General features: G+C 36.1%; 1 protein-coding gene across 1 annotated transcript in view; it reads right to left on the bottom strand.

Moving 5' to 3' along the window:
- Positions 1-4,344: 4,344 nt before the first annotated feature.
- The window catches only part of Ccdc102b (coiled-coil domain containing 102B), a 98,223-nt gene continuing 75,244 nt past the window's right edge, over positions 4,345-27,323 (bottom strand). The window contains 1 exon segment of the mRNA XM_013018902.1: positions 4,345-4,548. Within this exon segment, the coding sequence (XP_012874356.1) occupies positions 4,345-4,548 (204 nt within the window).

Here is a 27,323-nt window from a genome sequence, read left to right as displayed (position 1 = left end):
CACTATCTCATTATTTTCTTTATTTTTTCTGACCTCACTTTTGTGTCTTGCTAATAATTAGGTAAGTTCATTGTTTCTTAGATACTAGAGATACACCAGTGATTTCAGCTCATATCTAGTTCTCTATCTAGCAATTTTGTTTATTACATTATTATTTTCCCATTTATTAAAATGGTAAGTTATTTGGAGATTTTAATGTTGGTATCAAATTTAAATTTCATCATTATATAATATAATATAAAGACCCCTCCAAACTTAAATTAAATGGTGACTAATGAACGTTTACTTTTAACAAGTATACATGAAGTTTGACTTTTTGTGTAAATTTACTTACAAAAAGCAATTAGTCCAAAAAGGAATTTTTAAATTCATTACTCCTTTAATCAGATCCTGAGTTTTCTCCTAAGGCACAAGGATGTTTATTCTTGCCAAAGTACAGAGGATTAATATTTCATTTGCACTTATTTAAAATCTGTTGACTTGTGGGAGTTGAAAACTGCATTTGGCAGTTCCAATTAAACACTAATTGCAATTTGAAGAATTTGCTACTATGAAGTTGAAAAGCTTGCAATGAAACAGACATAATTATCTTTGCTTCTCAATGATAAGCTAAAGTATGGAATTGTTGACTGCTATCTAAAGAAAAAATTGTATTTCCTTTATGAAATACAATTTTGGCTCCCAGTCATCTAAAACAGTGATGGTCTTTCATGGGGAAAAATCCTGAAGACCCAAAAATTGCAATTAGATAATCCAGATTACACAACTAAGAACTGGGAGTGCTTTGGGAAAATCCTCTCTGATAATCAATTAATTGGGTCGGAAGCACAAAACTTTGAGATAGTTTGTGTATTGAATATGTATTTCTAAGCATCTACTTAAAGGCTTTAAATGTGTAATACCCAAGTGTTTCTTCTTAGGGAATTGTCAGCGCCTAATAATTGTATTAGAAAGATGCACATAATTCAACTATCAAGTAGGTCATGAGATCAAGCCACTCATGGCAAGATGCGTTTTCTTCTTGTAGCGAAGGGCAACAGCATTAGTGTGTGCACCTACACACACACATACATGCTCCCATTCACATACACACCCCACCCTCTTGTTGACTGCCTATTTTCTTTTGTTCTTCACTATGAAATATTTACTCTTAAGTTAAGAAGGTATTTACTCTTAAATATTGCTCTTATATATAAGATTAAGATGGTCCAAGCTGCAGGGCTGTAAATATAGCATTGGTTTTAAATATGGAAGAACATGCGATCATGTCTGCATCTCACATCTCTTCCTCCAGAGATACATGTACTAAAAAGATAGGTCATTTACCCAGAGTTACCTACAACCAAATAATACCCCAATAAAGATAGGCAAGAAAATCCAATTGATGTTTGTCCATAAGAAAGGGAAGCAGGAAACCTCCGTGAAATCTAACTTGGCAGATGTTGCGCTGCTCCTCGGGGTGTCCTTGTATTTAGTAGTGCTTGCTGCAAATAGCTGCCTAGAAAGCAGAATGCAATTTCCTTTTCTGTCCGTTTGGGATGCTGTTGATCTTTGACAGCTATCCCAATGTATGGTATTTTCTATGGCCCTTAATTTGGCCACTTATGAAGTCAATCACCATCATCATAATTATATCATCTTCATTATCCTCATCATTTATTATATAATGTATCCATACTTTAAGATGCTAATGGCATTATTCCCTTTCAGGTGTTAAAAGATTGTTGAACTAGCTCTGTTTTTTATGGAAATCTAAAGGAGTAAAGAATTATTTTAAATTGTTAAGAAACACATTTCCTTGGCCTGGCCTGGGTGTGCATTTGTCAGTATGATTTTCATCAAGAAGAAGTCTACTTCTGTTTAATTCCAGTAACTTCCACAGGTCGATATTCCATAGCACAATTCTTCTGGAGACATTTCACTGTCTCTAAGCTACTTGCAGTTACTTTGAATTATGAGATGTTCTGGTAGCAGCACAATCTTATTCTTCTCTTCCAGCAATATTTTGTTCAGCTTTTAGGATTTATAGGGAATGACCTTAATGGAGTCAGCAGCGCCTTACTACTACGCAATGGCCATAGCACTGACTTGCAAGGACTCACTACTGAGGTTCAACTTTTATTGGCCTTTGTTGTTCACATCTCTAGTATTATATTTTCTCATCTGAAAATGAAAACCAAATGTTTCTAATAGTCTTGAAAGTCACACAACTTGTTAAATGACTACATGATCTTATATATCTCTTTGAAAACTTTACAATGATTTTTTTTTAAGTTCACCTTCCCGTGAGGTATTTGCTAGGTGCACCTGAAACAAACAAGAAATATTACTTCACATCTTTTCACCCAACAACCGCAGCTCTTTCTGTTTATCATCTGTCTTCCAGGGTATTACAGGAAACAAATTAACCAAATGTTTCACCTTTCTATAAAGGAAGCTTCCAGCATTCCAGTCTCCAAAGCCCATTTAGAGACAGTCTCCTGTTTTCCTATATTATTTTAATGACCGTGTTATTCAGGTCCAACTAGGTTTTATTTTCCTTGGCAGTAATAAATACTTCCAATGTGTGAGCACCCTTCAACAACAAATACTGATCATTACCTACGTAGATTTCATCCTAAATCAGAAGTCTGCTCTGTGCCCTTCTCCTTCAGAACTGTATTATAAAGCCACAACTGTCTGGGGCCTGTTGGCTTCATTGGGAGAAGAGATGGACAGGGGCCTGCGGAGGCTCTACAGGCTCTAAAAGGCAGCTGATGTGCAAGGCCTCTCCTCAGCAGGGCGTGGTGACACACCGCTGGGCAGACAACACTGATATGTGAGGACTGCAGTCTTGAATAGACGAGAAAGGAGTGTGACCGTCTTTGAGACCATAGCTCACGGGAAATCACTCAACCAGATTGTTGAGTCAGATTTTGAGGATGAATAATTCATGAAATCACCAGCCCTAGAAGATATCACCATTGCTTTGCCAAGGATGTAATCATCAGCAATTTCTTAAGTCAATATGGGCAAACCAAGAAGTTTATTTGTACCCCACCTTGCCCTGCCAACTTCAGAATGCCCCCATGATAAATTACAGGAATAATGATGATGATTAAACCAACGGCGGCTGGGAGCCTGCCTACCACATTCCTCTTCTGACTTGTTCTTCTTCTATGCGTGAATTTAATTCACTACACGTACATCTTTAGAAATATTTCGTAGTGAAAATAATGCCGTGTGTGGGTTGTTTTTCTTTTTGTTTTCCTTCCTTCCTTTCTTCTTTCTTTCTTTCTTTCTCTTGGTTGTGGGGCTTGAACTCTGGGCCTGGGTGCTGTCCCTCAGCTCTTCAATTCAAGGCAAGCGTTCTACCGCTTGAGCCACAGCTCCAATGCCAGTCTTATGGTGGCTTATTGGAGTTAAAAGTCTCATAGACTTTCTTGCCCAGGCTGGTTTTGAATCGTGGTCCTCAGATCTCAGCCTCCTGAGTAGTTAGGATTACAGGCATGAGCCACCAGCGCCAGGCTATTGTCTTGTAACTGTTTGGCACTGACTGGAGACAGTCTTTCTGGTCGAGGATCTAGGACTGATGTCTCTAAGTCATGAGCAGAGGCCAGAACGGGGACTGACACCATGAGGTTGTGGCTGGGTGAGGAGAGCCACGCAGTCAGGCTGATTTGGGAGACTATTCTGCAAAGGAAAATCTCTCCAGTGCTTGTGCATCTGAAATCCCACCACAGTGGCAAGTGCTCTGTCAGGAGTCTGCATTGAGGTGTCTACCTGGAATATGTGGTAATCAGTTAAGAGATGACTTCACACAACAAAATGAGTGACCTACTGCCGAGTGTACTAGAAAGTATGGATCGTAATATATAATCATAACGTACATCATATTTCTCTGACACATGCTTAAATCTTGAAATTTAAGTAAAGTTTAATTGACAACAACCTGTACTGAAGCATGGAACCTATTACATATTACCTCTCACCTGCATGTTGTCTATGTAATCTGTTCAGGTTTGTATTGCAATTTTAAGGCTGATTTTACTGATTCATTATACAGGTCTGTGTGTGTGTGTGTGTGTGTGTGTGTGTGTGTGTGTGTGTGTGTGTGTGTGTGTGCGCGTGCATGTCAGTCCTGGGGCTTGAATTCAGGGCCTGAGCACTATCCCTGAGCCTTTCCTTGCTCTAGGCTAGCACTCCACCACTTGAGCCACAGCATCACTTGCAGCTTTTTCTGTGTATGTGGTCCTGAGGAGTTGAACCCAGGGCTTCATGCATGCTAAGCAAGCGCTCTACCACTGAGCCACCTTCCCAGCTCCCACTCCCCCTGTGCCCAGCTTAATAGAGGCTTTTATTTGATTACTTCCATGGCATGAGATCACTTAGGAGTCCCTCATCCTCCTTTTGTTCAAGCCCCAGTTCGAGTTCTTCCACGCGAAGTCTCAGTCCTTTCACTTCTGCTCCATTGTGATCTGCTCGGTTGTTTGCACGAGTCACTTCGGCCGCCTTTGCCTCCTATTATCTGCTGAGTTTCTGGAAGGCGTGCTGAAGCTCTACCATTTCCTTCCAAAGGAAAACAAGAATCCCATTATTTATCATCTGCTCTGAGACAGTCAAGACAATGACAAGTTCTTTTTAAAAGGAGACAAGACTTTAGGAGGAAGGTAGCTGAATCACTCTTCATCTGGTTCTATAATTAAATGGTTCTATAATTAAATATTATGATTAGCTTTCCACTGCAAATGGAAGATATATTCCTTTGTAGCTAAAATGGCAAAAAATACAGTAAATTTTTAACTTTAGTTTTGTTCAGTCCATAACCCCACAGACATTCAGCACCCCTCTAGTCCTTTAGTTTTGAGTTTAGTTTTTGAAGTTGGGTGTCCTTAAGTTACCCTGGCTGGCCTGAGTGTATGATACTTCTGCCCTGACTCTCTGGAATTACAGGCCATCAGGCCTCTCACAATTCTTCTTGTTGTTGAATACAATTATCCAGTTTCAGCTCTGCCAAGAGGTATTTTTACAACTATTTTTACAAGTGAAGAATAAAATTTAATACAGTAAGTGCCAGAGATCTTTCATCTACAGGGTCAGTAGAAGTACTCGGAGTTAGTAAGTTGGTAATGTCACTGCAACTCTGTGGTCCAAGGGCTCCCTGTTGGGTTTTCCTCAATTGCATAACCAATCACATTGGACATTCAAGCCAACTTCTCAGTTCTTCTCCTCAGAAGACAATTTTCACATGTCAAGTTCTAGGCCTTTCCTTGTGACAAGGAAACACACAATAAGGAACACAATTCTATTTTTTGCAATGATAATTTTGCAAAGATCTTTCTAGGTCTGTCAAGCAGAAGGGAATGAATTTAGTGTACAAAATAAACTAGAGCTTAATGGAAGGTTTATAACAAGTCTACAAGGCCATGGTTGTTTCTCAGAATTACGTATTTATAACAACTTAAATGTTTTGGGATTTCTAACAAAATTCTTTCTCAGTGTTTTGCTATTAGGCTTACAAAATGGAATTTAAATTGCTTTAGAACAAATCATATAAATAAAAACTGTGAGATGTAAAATAAAGAAGAGAAAGATGGAGGGAAATAAGGCAGATAGGGAGATGAGAAAAGAAAAGACAGAAATTTGAATTCTATCATTTCTCAAATTGTGTCAATTTTAGAATTTATCTAAAAAACACTTTGATGTGCAAGACAATTACTGAAAGAACTTATTTTCCAATATTCAGAATACTCAGAATATAACATTTTAAGTACTGAGGATGTAGCTCTGAGGTAGGAAGTTTGCCTGATACACATCAAGACCCATTGCTAGCAAAGAACAAACAAATCAATGAACTATCTATTAAAGCAACATTTAAATTTTTGCAGAGAGGAAATAGAAGGTTGAACTAGAATTTTCAAATAATAAAAATAAAAATGCAGCATTAACATTGTATTTTATATGTCTATCATTTAAATGGTTACAATTTATGAAATGACTCTTGAATGATAAAACCATTATATTATTCATTACCTATTAAAAATCAACTGTACTTATTTTTTCAAGTTACAGAGTTAATTTGATAGACTAAAAATAGGATCTTTGTGGAAAATATTGAGAGACAGATGTCTGGGGGAGTATATTCTTTCTTACACATTTTTTTAATGGACAGGCTTCACTTGAAAGCAAAAGAGAGAAAGACTAGAAGACATTGGATGCAACAGAATAGAGAGCAGATGCATGGAGGAGAAGAGAGACACACAAACTCATAGAGGAACTCTTGGTAATTCTTGATGCATTGAGTATAGATGAAAAAGAGGAGAGCCAGTTATTGTAGCTTTGCCTAGACATCTTAGTATAAAGAAAATTTAATTTTGGTAGGAAGGGAGCATGGGAATGTCAACAAAACTTTCTGCAAGAGTGTGGAAGCCATAGTTTCTAAGAAAAATGACTCATTTTACTCAGATGGCAAAACACAGACGCTAGTGAAGACGAGGAAATTACAACAGGGTTGATTCAGTTAACAGATTTCAGTTTGCAGCTAATATAGAAAGCATACAAAATATTTATCATACATGATAAAGAGTAGACTCGGAAGGTTGGTTTTCCTGGCAACTCAGTAATGTCATTGAACACTAGGATTACATTTCTCTGCTGAGAACTCGAGTAGCCCAGGTTGTTATTTACAGATGTTTACTGTTGCTCCTTTAGAGGGTGATGATACACAAATATCACACACACGCGCGCTCCCTCCAGACCAAGTGAGCTCAGCTGATATCTAACATTTGAATGTTAATGAAAAGCAACTAAAGGAGGAGGAAAGTTTTAGAGGAAATTGCTTTAAGAATGAACAGCAGAATACAGGAATGCAAAGTGCATTGTAGAGGTTCTAGCACTTCAAGGGTGTGTGTGTGTGTGTGTGTGTGTGTGTGTGTGTATTATGAGAATATGTATGTATGTATGTGTTATGTGTGCTGTGTGTGTGTTCACTTGTGTGTTGGCATGCTGGCTATATAATAAAAGAGGTTAACTCATATCCAAATAAAATACTGTGTACGTATAGTGCTACATTCTGTAGCAATATATACCAGTACCTGGGCAGACACTGGCTAAGCAGCTGCTTTAAATATGAACATACTCAGTAGTCATATGGATAAGCACTGTGCTTCAGTTATGAATAATCACTTACAAGTTTCCATTTTGACCTTTCAGATTTGATATTACAGGTTCTCAGTCTCGGCAAGTCAGCTCAGATATTAAATAGTACACGAGAGCAATCCAGTTCTCTTATTTATATCTCGAGGTAATGGATTTCTGACGTAATTGTCATGTTGTCTATAAAACAGCATTTTCCCAGTTATCATGATAAGTGCGTCTGATATTACCAAATGGATTAGGGAAAAACAGAAAACTGCATTGAAAATGGCTCTGCCTTTGTTCAAGAGAAAGAGAGAGAGAGAGAAAAAGAAGATGGTGGAGGGAAGAAGACAAAGAAGCTTAGACATTTGTTTACAATGTTCTGTGCCTAGTGGAATACTTATTAAGAATATATAACCTAAGTTCCCTATCAGAAGTGAAAATAAATGCAGTTCTAATCCCACAGTACACATTTAATCATTTCTTACCAGTACAACTCAAGCTATCTGTGATTGTAAAGATTTTTTTCTACTGTATGAAAGGTGTACACAGAGTAATATCTATCTCAAAGGGATATTCTGCTGTTCTGCATGGTAGATATATATATATATATATATATATAATGCAGAATAGCACACATTATGTGTGTGTGTGTGTTCAATATGTATACTATTTTCTTTTTTTAAATAAGCTTTTTATTATGAGAATACTGTATAGAGGAGGGGTTACAGTTACATGAGCAAGGTAATGAGCACATTTCTTATCAAGCATTGTTGTCTCCTCCTTTGTTTTTCCCCTACCATCCCTTCCCTCCCACCTCCACAAATACACTCCCCCTACCCCACTCCCTGTCTAAACTGTGACGTTTGTTTTCGACATAGCGTCTTGTACAACTCATTGTTGCAATGGGTCCACCTGCATTTTCAAATGTTTAGAGAATAGCTATTCCATAATAGCAATAACGTAGTGCTTCCTACAGACACATAGCTAATTACTATTATCATCCAAAGAATAAAACATCTAACTATGCTTTCATCATTGGATGCAAAATCCCTTTGGTGGGGCTGAAAAGGAAGCATAATAAATAGAAATTCAATACTAATATATTCTTTGCTGAGTGAATAGGATTTCATTGCAAGTATTTCCCAGAGATCATGTACTATATCAAAAGAGCAAAACAAACGTTTCTAACCAATATAAGTCAGTCTACTTGCTAAAGCCATTCAGAAAACCCATCTGAGAGCTAGGCACCAGTGGCCCATATCTGTAATCACAGCTACTACTCAGAGGCTTCAATCTGGAGGACTGCAGTCTGAGGCTAGCCTAGGTAAAGTAACTTCACTCAACTCCATCTCCAAAGTAACCAGAAAAATCAGAGCTGGTGGCATGGTTCATGTGGTAAAGCATCCATGTAGCAAGTAAAAGGGCTTGAGTTCAATGCTCAATAACATCAGAAAAAGACATTCAAAAACATCTGAATGTATACCTCATTCTCAGACACTGGGAGATGGCAAGTGAGAACCATCTGCTCTCTGCTTCAATGTTCCAGGCATTATGGATAGAGGCATGTGCATAAGTAGAAGGAACAGACTTTGACGGGCAGAGCTATATGAAATAGTTGAGCATTTGGAGGTAACACAAGACAGACATGAAAGACTGCAGAAGTCTGAGACTGTACTTAACCATAAAAAGTTTCCCAGAACCTGGCATCTTAAATCAAAAAAATCTATCCATCCCACATCCCAAATATGGCCACAATATAGCCAAAATATCTTTAATGACCATGAAAACGTTAGAGAAACAAGATTCAGAAAAAAGTTCAGGTTAGTTTTTACAAATCTTAGAGAATAGCTCCATTTTACACAAATTATTTCAGGCAATACCCAAATATCTACAAGCTATATTTGACATTTAACATATGTATTTTATATTATATGTCACATCTATACCAAACCTGTGTGTGTGTGTGTGTGTGTGTGTGTGTGTGTGTGTGTGTGTGTGTACTCAGGGAGTGAAAGGCAGAGTGAATGCATGTGACAGCCATTTGATATTGGCCATCCAGTATGTTTTGGGACATGAACACAAACTCTATTTGAGGTATACCTGGACATCACCATTGAACTCCTTATACATACATAATACATAATACATACATACATACATACATACATCTACATACTATAATACAGCACAGGTCAATACATGCATATTTCTATATAGCACAGTTTATAAATGGAAAGTACAAGTATGCATCAATAAAGAATTGATAAAAACCACAAAGTCCTGGAATAGTTTGAATAAATGAATTTATATTTAAATTCATATTTATCAGCATTCATACTTCTAAAAAATCATTTTAGCATTAAAAGCAACTTGGAGAATTATACAAGTTCAGTCCTTTAAAATTTGCATAAAGTATTATACTGTTGTGAGTACAAAGAGTTAAAAATATGGAAATGATATTCTCTAACCATATCTCTCCTTACAGGAACAAGAGAGAAGAATGAAATGAAAAAAGGTTAGATATTTAGTTCTAATTAATGTGTCTTTCTTTAAAATATCAAGATCTCTGGGTTTAGTCTGGACATTGGATACTTAAAAGGTCTGTGTTATGCTATAATTTTATATGTTTCTAAGTTCTTGCAAAACTAAATACAACCCAAACAGGTAAATCAAAATTCTCTGCAAAGCTGTCTTCAACCTATTGCTCACAGGAAGCAGAGTCTGATCCAGGGCTGATTCTTGCCAATGTCTCTTTCTATACACAAAAGGAAAAAAATCACCCTGGACTCTATTTCCAATGAAGTTTCAGAGAGGAAGAAAAGATGAATTTTCAGAGTCTAATCTTTCCATGGTCTCTTATCCCCAAGGCCCTATGATTGGTTCAAGCTAAGAGATTCTCATTTCTACCTCGCACCCTTTTCCCTTCAGCCCATCCTTCTTCACAATTCCTTCCCCCCACTCCTTCCTTCATGAAGCGGCCAAAGTTTAAAACACAAACCGATACACTTCCCCCGTTTAAGGCCATCTAATAATTAAGGGCAAGTGCAGTGGTATGTGAACTTCTGATGGGTCTACAAAGTTTGCTAGCTCTGGTCCCTGACTCTATCTTGTTTTCTTCATGGTCCCACTACTGGACTTCAGTCCAGGTGTAGACACAGCCTTGACCTCTGGCAACTATACTTCCTTTACTTTGAGGTCAACATCTGGCCTCTTTTCTTCCTGATTTTCTGTTTCTATTAGGACTTTTTCTCAAAGGCTTTCCTTATTGAACAACCAATAAATGGACAAACAAGCAAAGAGCTAAGACATCATTAGATAACGTCTTATTTATCATCCATCATATAACGTATCTACATCCTTTATATTATTGGCCATGTTTATTAGTTGTTTTTTTATTCTGCCACCTGTACTCCACAACCTACCAATATCCCTACTTTAAGTCAAAGAGATGCTGTCTGATTGCTTGTTAGTGATGCAGTGTAAACTGACCAAACAAACACCTGAATAGGACCATGAGAGGATGGATAAGCCATAGGTATACGTATAAACTCACACCAGGCACAGATGCCTTGTGCATGTAATCCTAGCTACTCAGGAGGTTCACATCTGAGGACTGTAGTTCGAAGCCAGTCCAGAAAGAAAAGTGTGAGAGACTCTCATCTCCATTTAACAAGAAAAGGTTGGAACTAGAGGCAAGGTTCAAATGTTAGAGTGCCGGCTTTAAGCAAAAAAGCTGAGTAACAGCAGGAGGATATGAGTTCAAGATAAAACCACGGGGAACCTGCACATGGCATAGTCTTTGTTTGTACAGAGAGCCAGGATAAAATTGGACGATGGGGTGCTAAAATGTGATCTGGATGTGGAAGCCTCAGCCAGATGAAGCATGGATTACTTACATGTTACGGAGACTATTCAGGAGAGACGTGAAGGACAAAATCAACAAAGGCTGTCACTCTGGAAGGCCTCCAACGATACCCAAGCTCTAGGATGTCCAGATGTCTAGGATGGACCAGAGACTGCTGGGCTGGTATGGAAGGTGACACAGGTCATTGAACAAGTGCATCAGCAGGGCACATTCCCCAGCAGGAGAAGCAGAAATGGCCATCCTGGACAGAGGCTACCAAGAAAATCCTGCAGGTGACTGTGGCCTTCCCTAAACGCTCTATGTACACACTTGTCATTTGGATGGACAGAGAGATCTTGGCTAATGAACATTCATTGTCTGTCTGAATGAACCAATGAATGAGGCAGAGGAAGGTTTCATACCCTACTCGACTCAAAAAGTCTAAGCTCCTTCTCTACACATTTAGTTTGGGGTACTTAAATACATATCCACGGTCCTTACTGGTTATTTCCCTTACCAAATGAAGCAGGAAAGAGAAAGAAAAAATAACAAGATATTGTATCTGGCCAACAGCAGCAACAACAACAACAAACCAAACTCCCAAAGAAAGAAAGAAAAAAAGAAAGAAAAACAAACCTAGGTTTGTTTGTGCATCATATTCAGCCACATGATACACACATATACATATTATATAATTATGCATGCATTTCTATCAGTTGGCTTCTCATAGGTATATATGAATAGTAGGATATGAGACACTTTTTCCTGATATACACTATATAAAAATGCTTTTCAGTTTGTTCTCCATTAAACACATGATTTAATCTCAATGACATCTACTCTGTAACAGTAAGCAGTGAATTTTGATCAATTCTAAAATCTACTTACTTTGTGATTTGTAGAGATTTCTAAAGAGTTACAAATGACTTAATCATCCAGCTAAAATATAGCTAAGCAACAAATACAAATTAGTGTTCATTAAGTATTTTGCATCCCTTGACTACATACAAAAAGTGAGTTAAACCATTAATGTTTACTGCGGCCAATTGTGAACTGAATCACAAGTCTCCCCACATCTCAGGCTGCAGGGGGTAGAGGAAGTAAGCCAGTGACTCATACATGATTTTCCTTGCCCTGTATGTTTACATAAATAATACTGCACAACAAAGTCTCCAGCTTGTTCTTTGCCCACACTCAGTGTCCTGTAATTTAACACTGCCAAAAATCTTCAGAGAAAATCTTTCCTTGTTTTTGCTGAAAATGCTTAATTTTATTTTATAAATCAGGCTTTCATAAATTTCTAATGTATCTCTTTCCAGAAGAAAGTGGCCCTGCACAGAGTAAACTCTCCTGATAAATGAAGCTACTGGTTTTGCTCATAATTCACCAGCAATGAATACTTTACATAAAATAAGTGAACTTGTATGCTGAGTTTTACAGTACTAATGGCCAAGCATCCCTACTTGCTCTGGCATAAGAGAAAGAAGGGCCATCTGAGGAGACCATCAGGAAGTTGTTAAAAAGACTGACACAGATAATAACATCTGAAGCAATCACAATGTTTAGTAGGAAGTAATCCAGAGGTCAAAACCAAGATAGAAAAAGAAACTCGCAAAAGAAAGAACACAGTATTCTATAAAGCAAATACAGAACTAAACATATTGACGGAAAATTATAATTTCATCTCATTTTTAGTGGAAAGGATAATTTACCAGGGTACCAACAGTTTTGAAATCTTTCTTTTATTAGGTAAAGCTATTCTAGGAAAATGTCTATATAAGTACAAAAGGTGCCTGCTTCAAATGTTCACTTAACTTCATTTTTAATCATAAAAATGTGGTCTTGTGATGATTGGGACCTTATTGAATAAACACAATTGAACTGACAGCAACTATTTCCACGTGGAATAGTTTAAAGCCTTCTTGGATGTGTAAAGAACACACCCTAGTGTGAAAACTTTTCCTTCTGATTTCCTGTCTTCTAGCCAATGTGCCAACTCTGAAAAAGTGTGGGGAAGCCCCATGGGAAGGGAGAGGAGGTCAGAGATGGGGAAAGAAAGGAAGGAAGCCATTGTGCCCTTCTTCCCTCCCAAGACAGGCCAAAATGAAGAGCCACAGAAGCTTTCAACCAGAGAAGAGAGATTATTGTCCAGTAATAACAGAAAGCAGCTCTATGATTACTGTGCCTGGGTCTTAATCGGGGAAGGAGAACAGAAGTAGTTCACCGAATTGGTGTGGAAAAGATGTTTCCTGCTTCCCGCCCCATTTGTGGCTTGTGTAACCAACCAAGCACTCTAAAATCAGACAATTTCTTCCCTATGGGTTTTAGAATAAAGCCATTTATATTTCACTTAGTAGTTAATCTTCAGTGTGAAAGCACTATTAAGAGAGCAAAGAAAGCCCGAGATCTTTTTAGTCAAGAGTATCAGTCTTTTCCAAAGGCACTGTTAACCCCAATATGAGAAGCATCGAGAAGTGGAAAAGCTGGTAAATATAGGATGCTTTCACTGGAGAATTAGAGGAATGGAATAAAACAGATTGATTTCCAAGAATGAGACCATGTCATGGGGTGAAGATCCAGAGACCACTGCATATAGTGAAGACCGGGTATGAGAGCAGGGAGGAGGGATCACCAACCGAGCAGAGGTGAGACCATGTCAGGATGTGAACCCAGAACTTGGTCACACATCCAGTCCTGCGGGAGGAAGCAAGTTTAACAAGTGCTATTAGTCATCATTTGTTTTTTTTTTTCCAGAAAACAATGGCCTCCAATGATTCCCAATTCAAGCTGCTTTTGAGCTCTCCTTCCTTCCTGGTCCCCAAAGTAAAAGGTATGTTGACCCTTATGTAATGCAAGAACTCATTGCTGTGGATATTTACAATAGAGCCCAAACTTATTCTCAATGATAGGATCATGAAGGTTTTGCTCATAATCTGATCGTTGATCCTGTATAGTCTTGTGCGTGTATTGTTTTCAGGTGGATGCATGCTTAGGATGCTTGTAAACAATGCCCCCTTCCTTGTTTAGAACTTTATTGGGTTAGATGGTAAGGAATACACCACTTTAATCAAGAACCTGGTCCACTTCTGCCCACTCTACTAGCTCTGGACTTCCCTCCACTCTCTCACTCAGTTCTATACAATGTTCTCACAACTTGCTATGCTTCACTAAACAGGTGATTTGAATGGTTATCTTTATCCTTGTGCTCATTGGCTATCTGATTATTTTCTCTTAGCTCTATCCCCACCTGCATGTAACACGCATACACTGGGATACGTGGCAGGCAAGTCATTTCCCAGGGCTCCCTGCCAGTCAGCTTCTGAGAATCTACAGCATGTATGATTTACGAGATGAGTCATATTTGTACCATTTTTTGTCTGTGGTATTTCAAAAGCCTATAAAATGAAAATATGAATTGATGTGGAAATATTTGGAAATGATTTCATTCTGTCCCTTTGAATTCAAGATTTTCTATAACATTGTTTGATCAGCTAGTAAATATTGATTTCAAGAACCTCCAAAGCAGTCTCTCTCAAAATACCAAGAGGAACCATCATTTTTTATCTGAGCTCTTGCTTTGGGAACTAAATGTGAGAAGACCAGTGCACTATTACAGTCATCTTCTCAGCCTTCTTTGAATGATGAAACAATTTAGATATAAATGATAAGGCTTACTCATTGTTTTAACCTTATTTGTTCTTCACAAATTCAGCTTATCTCTAGTACTTCCTAATTACATACCCAGTCATAGCATTAACTATAATTTCATTATCTGGATGGCTTCCCTATCAAAACTCAGTATCTATTATCTAATACAATCACTAAAAGTGTCTTACATGTTAATAGAATGGGTACATCCAGGTGACAGCATGGGAGTCAGGAAACATTTTTTACTATAAAATAAGGAAATGAAAATAAGTATTTTAATGGTGAATATTTGAATTGAAATTTTGTCTGTGCTGCTAATTCTAGAAGAGTAACATTGGAGGCTAAAGTTAGAAAATTAAAATGAAACCAGAAATCCAAGTAGCTTAATTTACATAAAATTAACCACACCTCTATGCCATCAATCAACTAATCATATATATATATATATATATCACTTAGTTATTCATGACTAATATATATATATATATATATCACTTAGTTATTCATGACTACTTGTGCAACTACTATGTGGGTATTTACATGAATAACTAGTTATTCATGACTAGTTGCTCCACCGTCATTCATGACTAGCTATATATGTAATTAGTTATTCATAGCTAGTGGTACTGTATCGGAGAGTTCAGATCTCTGAATCAGCTATTTACACAAATAATCTTTAAGTCAGAATCCAGAAAGTGGGTGGTTTACTTAGGCTTTTGGAAGACTGTCATATGCTTGAGATACAATCCTTGTTAATGGTAGATCTAAATATCCTCCAGAGTCTGTAATCAAAAACAAAGGCACAGATTCTTTTTCTTATATTCTTAAGAAAATATTTTGATGCTACAGCCAATTAGTAATATACTTCATACAAATTACATGTTGCATATTTTGTTCTAAAATTTCCTGCATTATTTTCAATATGTCTTTAAATTTTCTGATGCAGTAATTCACAACAATTAAAATAAGGCAGGACTTTGGACACTGATTATAAGGAAAATGGTAGAGACAATTATTGAATATAAATATATAAAATGGACCATCATCCAGCATTTAAAAAGGAGAGAATCCTGTTATTCATTGAAATATATAAGCTTGCAAGATATATTAACATGAAATAAAGCAGGCATGTTAAGACAAATATAACCACAATTTAAAAATCTCAAACTCAAAAGATGCAGTAAAATAAGTTTAGAGTGCATTGTAGTATGGTTAATAAGTTTCATACTATGCATCACACAAAATCTTCTAAGCTGAAAATATTTATTGCTGTTTTCTGTTTAGATGGTATGTTAACTATATATGTACTTACAATTCTTATTCTAGAGCTACTGGCAGTCAAAATGATATTTGTGATTTGTTTACTGAGGATTGAATAAACATTTATTCTGTAATTTTAATGGCTTTTTGACCATTTTTGCTTTTACTTTCAAATAACTGAATCATTAGTTCTGTTTAGTTTGATTAAGGCCTCATGATATTTATACCGGTGATGACAAATACAAACACAAGAAAGAGTTCCTTCCGTTATGCAAACATACAGAAACACATGGGAGTGTAGGAACAGGTGTAAGTAAACGTAACTGATTTGCTAGAAGTCAACTTCTTCCTAAATTTCTTTTATCAGACAACTGTCTTGAGATGCTAAACTTACTCCTATTGCAATTTATTTTGTTATTCTTTGATTTAGGGATTATTTCCTAGGATCATGGATTTATTCCTTAACCAACCATATTCAAATCAGCTTCCTATCCCCTCCCAAACAGATAAAACAAAATAACATATAATTGAACTTCAACCTTGCCGGTGTGAGGTGAATTTAACCTTAAAGCTAAAACTGTTTACTGACAAATTATCCTTGAAATGTATGCATGTGCAGAAAGTGCTGTTTCCTAATAAATACCTAGCGATGAGCTCTTTCATGGATGTTTCTTAAATGAAGCATTTTTAAAAGTTATTATTTTGATCCTAAGTATGGAGAACTGATACTGTCTTGTTACATATGTAGTTGACTTAAAAAAAAACTCCAACCCATTTTATTACAGTCTTGTAAAATAATAAAATTTTAAAACATTTTTTATGTGCCAGCAGCACGCTATCTTGTGAATTTTATGGGTTGAGTTCCTGGGAGAGGAAATGGCGGTCCAAGGTGCTCTACCCCCTCCCCCCACTGAGACACCGGGGTGCCAAGACACATATCCCTGAGCGAAGCTGTCCTCCTCTCTGTTGTTCACGCTGACTTGTTACTTGCCAAGAGTTCATTTCACTTTGGCAGACAGATAACAATTATAAGAGCGAGAAAATGATCTACTAAATGTCTGGAAGAGTTCATCTCTTCACCCAAATTACATATATCATACTCGGGATAATTTAATTACTCCTCAAGATCTCTCTCCAATTACTATACTCGTCCCATTATAGACAAAACGGTAAGCTACTGAAAATGGAAATTGAATTCTTTGGACACACTCATAAGATGAAAACATTCATTTTAAAAACCATATTTAATGATACAAATCTTTGCGGTTTATGATGCTAACTGGAAAAATACAAATGCATCTTAGTACTTATACTTACCGAAGAGTTTCATATATAACTTTGGAAGACAATGATATGTTTGTGTGTGTATTTTATAAGATGACAAAACATGATATTAAAATGCTGCTGGACAATTTTACTAGGCTCTAACTCACCTCACAAATATTTTTCATTGGCTATTTCTATCAATATTTCTATATTCTTATAGCTATAAATGAAATCTCAGACAGAAAGATAAAACGTGTAAAAAACTATGTCCATCATTTGGAACCCAAAGTTGGAGACTATTTTATTGTTTCCATAAAATTAAAATATGATCACCTGGGTGTTCTCTAAAAAATAAAATCACTAAATAAGTTTTTAAAAAAGTATGCTAGAAAATAAAAATTGCATGGATATATAGCAAACTGAGAATTAGGTAACATCTATTTATGCATTTATGAGGGTGGTACTGCTATGTATTGCTTTATTGTTTTCTTAGAATATATAGTGCTTCCATATAAGAAATTTCAACTTGAACTGTCTTGTTCATGGATATATCCCAATACACAAAACATGACCTACAGTGTTCTACCACATGAGCCAGGTCTCCGGCCCACAGTGGAGTCTTGTGCTCTTTTGCCTTGCTGGCTTTGAGCCATGATTCTCTAGGTCTCAGCTTCCTGAGAAGCTAGGATTCCATGTGTGGTCTTTTGCTGCTCTTGTGTAAGGATACACACACACACACACACACACACACACACACACACACCATTTATTTATTTATTCTTTACTTACTTATTTATTTTTGTTGGTCATGGGCTTAAACTCTGGGCTTGGGCGCTGTCCCTCAGCTTTGCAGCTCAAGGCAAGTGCTCTACCACTTGAGCCACAGCGCCACTTCCGGTTTCTGGTGGTTAATTGGAGATAAGAGTCTCACAAACATTCGTGCCTGGGCTGGCTTTGAACCATGATGCTCAGATCTCAGCCCCTTGAGTAGCTAGGATTACAGGCATGAAGCACCAGTGCCCAGCGATAAGGATATATTTTAAGCATATTTATTCCCATTCTTTCATTTCCATGTTTCTAATTTTCATAAACTGATTCTGGGATTAAAATATGCAAAGATGTTTTATAATGTAATTTAACATTTGGCATTTATATTTGTTTCAGTGTCTGGCATATTTGATGTTGGAAATAGCATGATTATCTCCCTAGACAATACAGAAAGAGGATATTAGTAATTGCTAGGATAATGTCATATTGAACAAAATTGCAAAAAGAATTTATTAAGCACCAGAAAGTATTACTGTCTTCCTGAAAATTCATTTAGCAATATGAATTATAACAGCAACGGGATAATAACAAAAGTGTTAATACAAAGAAATACTTATTAAACAATTTTGTCTTCAAATTATATTATGTCATTTAAGCTGGGCTTGAGGATGTGAGTTACAAATTCAATGTTCCATTTCTAGCTGTGGGTTCAGAGTAGACTTCTCACTGTGTGTGTGATGGAGTCTGAACTCAGGGCCCTGTGCTTACTAGGAATGCTCCCTACAGCTGAGTGACACATCCGCTTTTCTTTTCACCACTTTTGAGTTAAGGCCCCTCTTCCTGATTGGGCCGTACTAGGTCAGTAATCTATTTTATGCTTCCTGTTATAGCTGAGATGCAGGAACATGCCACCCAGACACTTACACTGAGACATTTTCTTCTGAGGCTCGCCCCAAATTGCAATCCTCTTAATTAGCAACAAAGACAGCAGGCAAGCGCCATGGCTTCTGACATTTTCTTTGCTTGCTTGCTTGTTTTGTACTGATTGACTAATTGTTTGATACAGGGTTTTGTTGTGTGACCCAAGAACTCTCCATCCATGTGCCTAACCCTGACAAGCGCTAAGATTGCCGGCGTTCGATGAGTCTAGCTTAACACAGATTTCTAGGCATAAGGAACGTGGAGTTCTCAGGTCATGTGTGAGTATGTGTTTGCCTGCAAGGCCTTAGCTTTCAGCATTGCCATGAAGGTTAATGCAAACAAAGAGACTGCAAGACAATCTGCCCTCAATAGAAGTACAAATGGTAACCATCTGTAGCTATTCATATGCTGATTATATATTTCCATATATCCTTAATTCACAAGTACTTATATATGTATGTACATATATGCATATATACATGTATGGTTGTACACCTATACACATATATGTGCATATACATAAAGTCAAATGGCAATTCTTCTCCAAAAGCAACTCAGTACATTAAAGACCATGCCCACATCCAGAGCAAATCTGGTGCTTAATGTAATGACAAAATAGCTATCAAATGTAATATAATTTGAAGTGAAAAAGAAGCATTTTAGCTGCATATGAAACCAAATTAAGAATAAAAATGATAAATCTTAAGTAAATTAGTAGGAAAGTGAATCCAGCAGTAGATTAACTGCATAACAAAACATGACTAAGACTTGCTTTTTCTAGCAGTGCAAAATGGTTTTCTATCAGGAAGTTATTCCTATAACTCAACCCATAAATTGCCAAGGGGAAAGAGAAAAGATAATCTTAAATCATTGTAATGTATGCTCAAGAGGTGTTCAATGAAAAAGTTTAAAATCTAAAAAGAATTCAATAATTTACCTGGCGCAGGACATTATGTGCACACCTGTGCCAAGGAGACCTATCCCTGCCTTCCTTACTCACTAACTTATTTCCCGTTAAAGGTATTTCTAGACAAATGATTACAGTCCCTAGTTTTTATTGTCTTTTTCCCAAAAACTTATTTGAGAAGTTTAAGCATTATCATGATTAAAAATATAGGAAGGAAATTATTTTTTCATGCAAAGACAAACAAGTTAACACCATTATAATCTGAAAACTTGGAAAACACATCAGATCCAATTTGGTTATTAGTTAAAAAATGAATACAGGGGGCTGAGAATGTGGCCTAGTGATAGAGGCTTGCCTATCCTGCATGAAGCCCTGGATTTTATTCCTCAGCACCACATAAACAGAAAAGGCCAGAAGTGGCACTGTGGCTCAAGTGGTAGAGTGATAGCCATGAGCAAATGAAGCTCAGGGACAGTGTCCAGGCCCTGAGTTTAAGTCCTAGGACTGGCAAAAAAATAAAATAAAATACAAACAAATTAATAGCATTTAATACAGGTCAAAAATTACCTAGAAGAGCTATGATACAAGGGAGGTTAATAATACTAGCTATTAATATCAGCTAATATTCTTAACTTTATAATTACCTAAGAGTAAACTGAGCAATAAATCAATAAATTTATAAATTGTACATGAGAACACATTTTTTTAAAGGGTCAGGAGATTAGAATATTGTGTCATTACTACTTTTTTTTTTTGGTTGGTAGTGAGGCTTGAACTCTGGGCCTGAGTGCTGTCCCTCATCTCTTCAGCTCAAGGCTAGTGCTCTACCACTTGAGCCACAGTGCCACTTCCAGTTTACTGGTGGTTAATTGGAGATAAGAGTCTCACAAACTTTCCTGCCCAGGCTGGCTTTGAACCATGATCCTCAGATCTCAGCCTCCTGAGTTAGCTAGGATTATAGTTGTGAGCCACCTGTACCTGGCTCATTACTCCTTTTGAGAAGAGTAAACATCAGTGATATAAAAACCCAATCTCTAAATTAATTCACAAATCAATGTCATCTAAATCAAATGGACCATAATAGGACATTTTTAGAGCTTAAAACAATATTATGGAAATATGAATGTAGAAAAGCACCAAGAATATTTTTAAATAATATACTACAAACCTCAATTATGATTTAAAACATACTACAGCAAAAATATTTCAGCCTGTTGCAGTCATGAAAAGAATAGAGAAATAGGATCTTTCAAAAGGCAAGAATGCAGAAATATGCCTTCACAGTCACGATGATTTATGAGCTAGTTGTTTACTTATAATGACCCAAAGTAATGCAATTTTATTTGGTGACTGTTGGACAGTGCAATAAAATAAAATGTGATCAATCTTTAATCCAGTCATTGCAAAAGAAGGCCCTGGGTGATGTAAGAATTATGTGCATGTCATGTAGCCATCTCTGCTGTTCGAAATGTCCACCCAAACAAACATGAAGCAGAGACGAACTTAGTCCAAATTCGAATGCTCTGTCCAGTAGAATAACTCACAGCACAATCCCAAGTCTAGTTTTTCTTTTGTTCTGTTGTTTTAAGAATATGCCTACTTCCCAAATTACTATCTCAATATTTCTAATAGACCTCCTTTTGTAGTTCAAGATACTTTACACTCAGTAAAGAAAAAAATAAACAATAATACATTTTAAACCTACTTCCCAGCCTGAGTTATGGACATTAATTTGACCACCTATGTTTTCAGAAGACAACATAGATATAAAGGGAAGGGTTAGATGGAGGAAGGAAAAAAGACAAGGGAAAAGCAGCGAGAGACGAGGGATAAACCTACTTTTATCCTTTACATGTTGACAGATCCAGCTATGTAATTAATAGGTAAGTGAGAAGAAGTGTGTACATTCAGTATAGTTGTAAGACACATAAATTCATGACATGCCAAGTCATTCATAACCACTAGGGGTAGTGCAAGAGGGCAGAGGACTGAACATGAATAGCAAGACTATACTCATTCTTTGAGTGGCCTAGTGAGGTTTCTCTGCTCCGACAGAAATTGACTGGTGGTATGCAAAACCTGAAGCTTAATGTTATCTTGTGCTTTCTCTTACATAAGGAGTCAAACTAGTTCTCAGATCATACTGCGTTCACAAAAGGTATAGCTAGTTTCAGAGGGGCATGGAACTAAGAATATGACTGATCTTGAAGTCTCATTGAAATGACTAGTCAACTAGACTAGTCAAATTTGAAGTAATGTTTTTCTAAACAAGTATGCTCATGTGAATAGGTTGGGCTATTTTTGCTAGACAAATTTCTGGGACCAGGGCAAAGACTATAGACAGATTTGTGAAAGGAGACCAGTGAGAGGAGGAAACATTGAACTGAGAAGGAATCTGCAGTTTTTGTGCACAATAACAATTGCAGAAAAGACTGTGTGTGGAGAACAATTATACTTAATTTGACATATTTGCGGCACTCTTAGACATGCATACCCGGAAGCAAATGAGATACACAGACATTGGAACTGATCAAAATGAATCTGGTGGAAACTCTTTAAATGCAAATGTTGGTGAAAGGCAATTTCATATGACACATTATGATTTTAAAGGTTGTGCCTCACTAAAATTGATGTCTGATATTCAAAAATATGTGGCATTGTTTGTCTTTTGTATCTCTACCTTGACTGCAATCAGGTATTATATTTGACGTATTTTACATGCCCATGTGCTACACAAAATCACATTGCATTTCTTATTCCTTGGCCTCAAGTGTGAAGCTCACGTTCTTTATAAAACAACTTTCAATATAGCACCGCATTGTAGGAGGCAAGTATTAGCCTGGACACCTAATGCCAAGACTTTTTCTGGATGCCATATACTTAATTTCTTACAATATCTTGTATTACATTCAGTAGTGTTCAAAAGGATCTAATATATTGCATGTAAAAAATATGTCAATAAACTTATGAATTGTTAATTATCTGTAGAACAGTCTAGGCTATTAACTAATATAAAATCATTTGATTCTCCAAATAATCCTTATACTGTTGTATCATTATTTTACAGCTATGTCAAGTCAGTGGTGACATTTGGAATAAGCAATTAGATAAAGTATATTTTACATGGGTATCATTGAAGAATTAGATGAGACTATGTAAAGCTCTAAACCATATCATTTTTCTAAACCTGCCATGAAATAGGAGAATCTGTTTCTTTCCTAACAAGGTATGGGCAAATCATTTTTTAAAAGAATTATCTAAGTTAAATGTATGCATATTTACACTGCCTCTAATTTATAAAAGTTCTTGCTCCTTGTATAATGAGTTATTTTATCTCAAAGAACTCTCTTGGTTATATGCTTTTTGTAACAAATAAGTGATATGTAGAGAACTTAAATGATAAATAAATAATTGCCCTTTACAGACATTACTAATATCTGATTACTATGGAAACAGGCAGTCTATGATTTTCACAGAAAAAATATGCTAAATACTTCTCATTTGCTGATATTGTTATAAAGCTCTCTCATAATGACAGCTTAAAAGGAAGCTGAACTTCTAATTCTCAAATTGCATATAAAAATAGCCATGGCTGATGGAATTTCGTGATGTAGAAAATAATACATATTATATATCATTTGTTCTTCCCACAAAAAATGCACACAAATGTACACACATAAATATGCATATGCATATAGTGTATATGTATACACACATATACAAAAATGTATTAACTTTTGGGCAACTAAATGATTTTGAAGCCATGAATGCTTTCATCTCTAAAATTTTTATGATTACATAATTCTGAAGTTATTTTTTAAAACAATGGAATGGCCACTCAACAATAAGTGTGTTGTGACACAAATAAATCTCTCAACAAAAATATAGTCAGAGCTTAAAAATACTAAGAACAATTTTTGTCAACCTGTGAAGCTGGAAGAAAACTAAAACCTTGGAAATAGCACAAAAACAGTGAATTTTGTACTATATATTTTACCACTGATACTTTTGATGAATTGTTTTATAAGAACTATCTGGAAAACTATTTACTAGGCAAATAATAGGGGAAATGCAGGCATTTAAATCAAGAACTAATGTTTCTATATTTAGAAAGTAAGATGGAAAAGGCAAACGAGATATAGAATACATAACGCCAGAGAGTAATGTGCCTTTGTAAAACTGGATTTCACTAAGTAACACTGATATCAATGCAGCTGTTATTGGTAGACATGAAAGAATTAAGTAACTTTTTCAGGCATGATACATTGGTGAGAATAAGCAGGGAAAGGGTGTGAACCTACACTGGATGAAGCTGGGCTTCAAAGTGAACCGTAAAGGTGTCCCCATGACCTGGCAGCGGGTGTATTTTGAGAGTGTAAGTGAAGATGACTGAGATGACAGTTGGCATTGTTCATTACACTAGAACAGTGTGGGTTTGGGGTATAAGAAAATATGCATAGTCTTTAAAGGTGAATGCTGAAAATTTAGGTCTATAGGTTTTCCATTAATTATGATGAACTACAAGGAACGCAGAAACTGAGACCTTTGGGAGCTGGAATAATGGCTGTAGTTGTAAAGTATCAGATGCAGGACTAGAGAACACTTCCTGTCCCCGTGCAGAGTGAATTGCAATAGGTGGAATGCAGTGCAGGGAATGAATGCAAGGATCCTTGACTAAAGGATGGAATAACCAAGCAGTGCCTTAACAAATGGGGAGAACATTTTGATTCTTTATGTACTAGCAAATAGGGAACCATAAACTGACTTTGAGTAAAAGAAAATGATTGAAAACCTCCAGATTCAAATGCTAATGTGTAGTGATCATTGGAAGCTCAGAAATAACTGTATTACATATTCCTGAAGTATTGTTAAGAATACGTACAAGTTGTTTAGGGGATAATACAATCCACAGGGAAGTCAGAGAAATTTGACTTTTTATTTTTTTTATCAATTTACTTGACTGCAAACTCCATGAAGCTAATGGCTTCTGATTTACTACTACAGCAACCCAGGCCCTAAATACAAGTGCTCAATATGAAATGATTGGACCCTGAGTGGAGAAATACATGAATGAAAACCCAATCAAAATAAAACACATCAGAATTTCATTGTTGAATATAAGAAACACTGTAAAAAATATATGAAATATTATTTTGTGTGTAAGGATTTCATTGTGTAATGACTGCGTTGAAAGTCAAGATCTAAGTGGTGCTGTTGCTCACAGTTAGTAGAGTGCTAGCTTTAAATAAAAGAGGTCAGGGACAGTTCCCAGGCCCTAAATTCAAGGCCCATCACCAACAAAAAAAAAATTAAGGCAAAGAAAAGAAAAGGAGTCATAATCTATCTGGATATGAAAATAAAGAGTGAATGTTAACACATTAGTGAGGTGAAAACTCATTTCTTGGACAGCTAGAACCAGAGGGAGGGTTGTAGCGAGTAGGAGAGAGCAGACCCAGCATACATACTCATAAACTATCCACATAATGTATGGAGCTAAATCTAAAAAGGACCCCAGGGAATAAATGAAATGATGCATTATTTGCTTTGCAAATCTAAGGAAACTTTGCCTGTGACCTTCCAAAAAGAGATTAAGTTAAAAGCAAGTCTAACAACAGGATATGTGCTAAAACATATTAGAAAATATGACAAGTCTCAGAATGACATTTCTTAATAAGAATTTGGCTTCTTGTTGGCAAAGCGAGAGGTAATCTTCCAGAATGTTAACCATAAACATCTATTGAAATAAATGTTCAGTGCCTGAGATGTATCCTGCAAAAATAAAAATGATATCTGCAGTAAAATATTCAGACAGCCTATGTCTCATGAAATGTAAAGACAAAATAAACATAAAACTTATAGAGGGTAAGTACATTAAGAAGGTTAATTCTATGAAAATCTTTACAGTAGTTGAAACTTAGCTATAACATTGAAAAACTCACAGTACAATAATATTTCTACTGAATCGCTAACTTCTGTGAACACCATAGGCAAGAACACTTTTATGAAAAATCTACAATGCAATTGATGAAGAAAATGTAAGAATGCAGAAAATGTAAGAATGCAGAACATAGAAGATAAATTCTAAAGCCTCCTTATTCTTTTCAAATAACAATTTTGTTGGCCAAAGACCACGACTGTTTTACAGCTGCATTCTAATATTTTACACTAAGTGGGTTGCTGAATAGTTCCTGTAAATTAAACCATATACTAAGAAAGTAATTTACACAGGAATATTCATAAAACAATTTACTGTAAACCCATTAAAGAAATTTAATGCTTTGTCTCCTAATTAAAGAACTTTGTGAACCATTTTTTAATATCTAAGTAAAAAAATAATTCATAGAATGCTATATCTAGTTTCGCTTGAAAATATAAGCTCAAATCTTCTAAATACATTTTCCCACCACTTTTGCAACAGTACTCTGGCATTTACATAAACAAAACAGTCTTCTGTGGGGAAAAAATCATTTCTTTCACACCTTAACATGTTCATCTGAGAAAACAGAAATTTATTTTTGTCATGCTTGGCTACAAATACCAATTATTTTAACCTATAAATTACAAGTTATTTTATTCTAAGTTAAAATCTTAAAATAGTCTTGGTTTTGTAACATGAATAAAACATGTATTTGTATAATACTTAATTCTACTTACAACTTTTCTGATAGAGCAATGACATGTTCACACTGCCATGGCTCCTCTCCGTGGGATAAACTTAGGGAAGGGAATGGTGGATCACACCACCTACTTCCACTGTGGAGAGCTCTACCACCCAGGCACAGGGTTTAGAGGTGGCCAGGGTCAGGGCTGAGCTGAAAACCCAAAATGAGAAAAATTCCGCCAGGGTCTTTGGCAGCAACTCAGTACTAAAGGACTCAGAAATCTAATGCACATTTTACCCTAAAGATGTCTGAAATATTAAATGAGACTTTCGAAAACATTTTATCCCCACTGAATAGAACCTTAAAATTAGAAAACACAATAATTAAATGTAATATCTATGATCTAGCATATTCAACTCTAGGTAAATGTGGGGAAGGAAGGATAGGAGTTTTCTACATAATTAGCCTATCAGAATCTGTATAGCCAATACAGGAAACAGAGAGCTAGAGCCATCACAAAAATGGATTGAAGTTAATAATAAATAATAAAACAATAATAAAATTGGTAAAAACAAGTGCTTTAATAACTTTTAGTAATATGCAGATGGATTACATCAATTCCAGCTCTAAAATATTTCTCATTAAATTTAGACATTTGCATTCCGTTATTGTTGGCAGCACAAAACTTCTCAGTTTAGGAAAAACTTGCATATGCAGAATTCATCATTTTTTGCAATAACAGGATACTGTGAGTAACGTTACAAGCATCTAACTCCATTGTATGAGATGTAGAATTCACTTAGTATTATTTTTCTTATTTTCAAGTTAGAGATTAAGTGTAACTTACCTATAGAAGGAGAATATAAAATGGTTAGGTGTAATGTGTTAACAGAAAATAGAATAGATCTAACCAAGGATCAAAAATATATTAAGGGTCTCTACAATAAGAAAAATAATCCTGGGCTGGGAAGGCTCAGTGGTAGAGTGC

This window comes from Dipodomys ordii, unplaced genomic scaffold, assembly GCF_000151885.1.
Source record: "Dipodomys ordii isolate 6190 unplaced genomic scaffold, Dord_2.0 Scaffold43, whole genome shotgun sequence".
Lineage (NCBI taxonomy): Eukaryota > Metazoa > Chordata > Mammalia > Rodentia > Heteromyidae > Dipodomys > Dipodomys ordii.
Note: the sequence above shows the minus strand (reverse complement) of the source record. Positions and strands in the feature narration are given on the sequence as shown.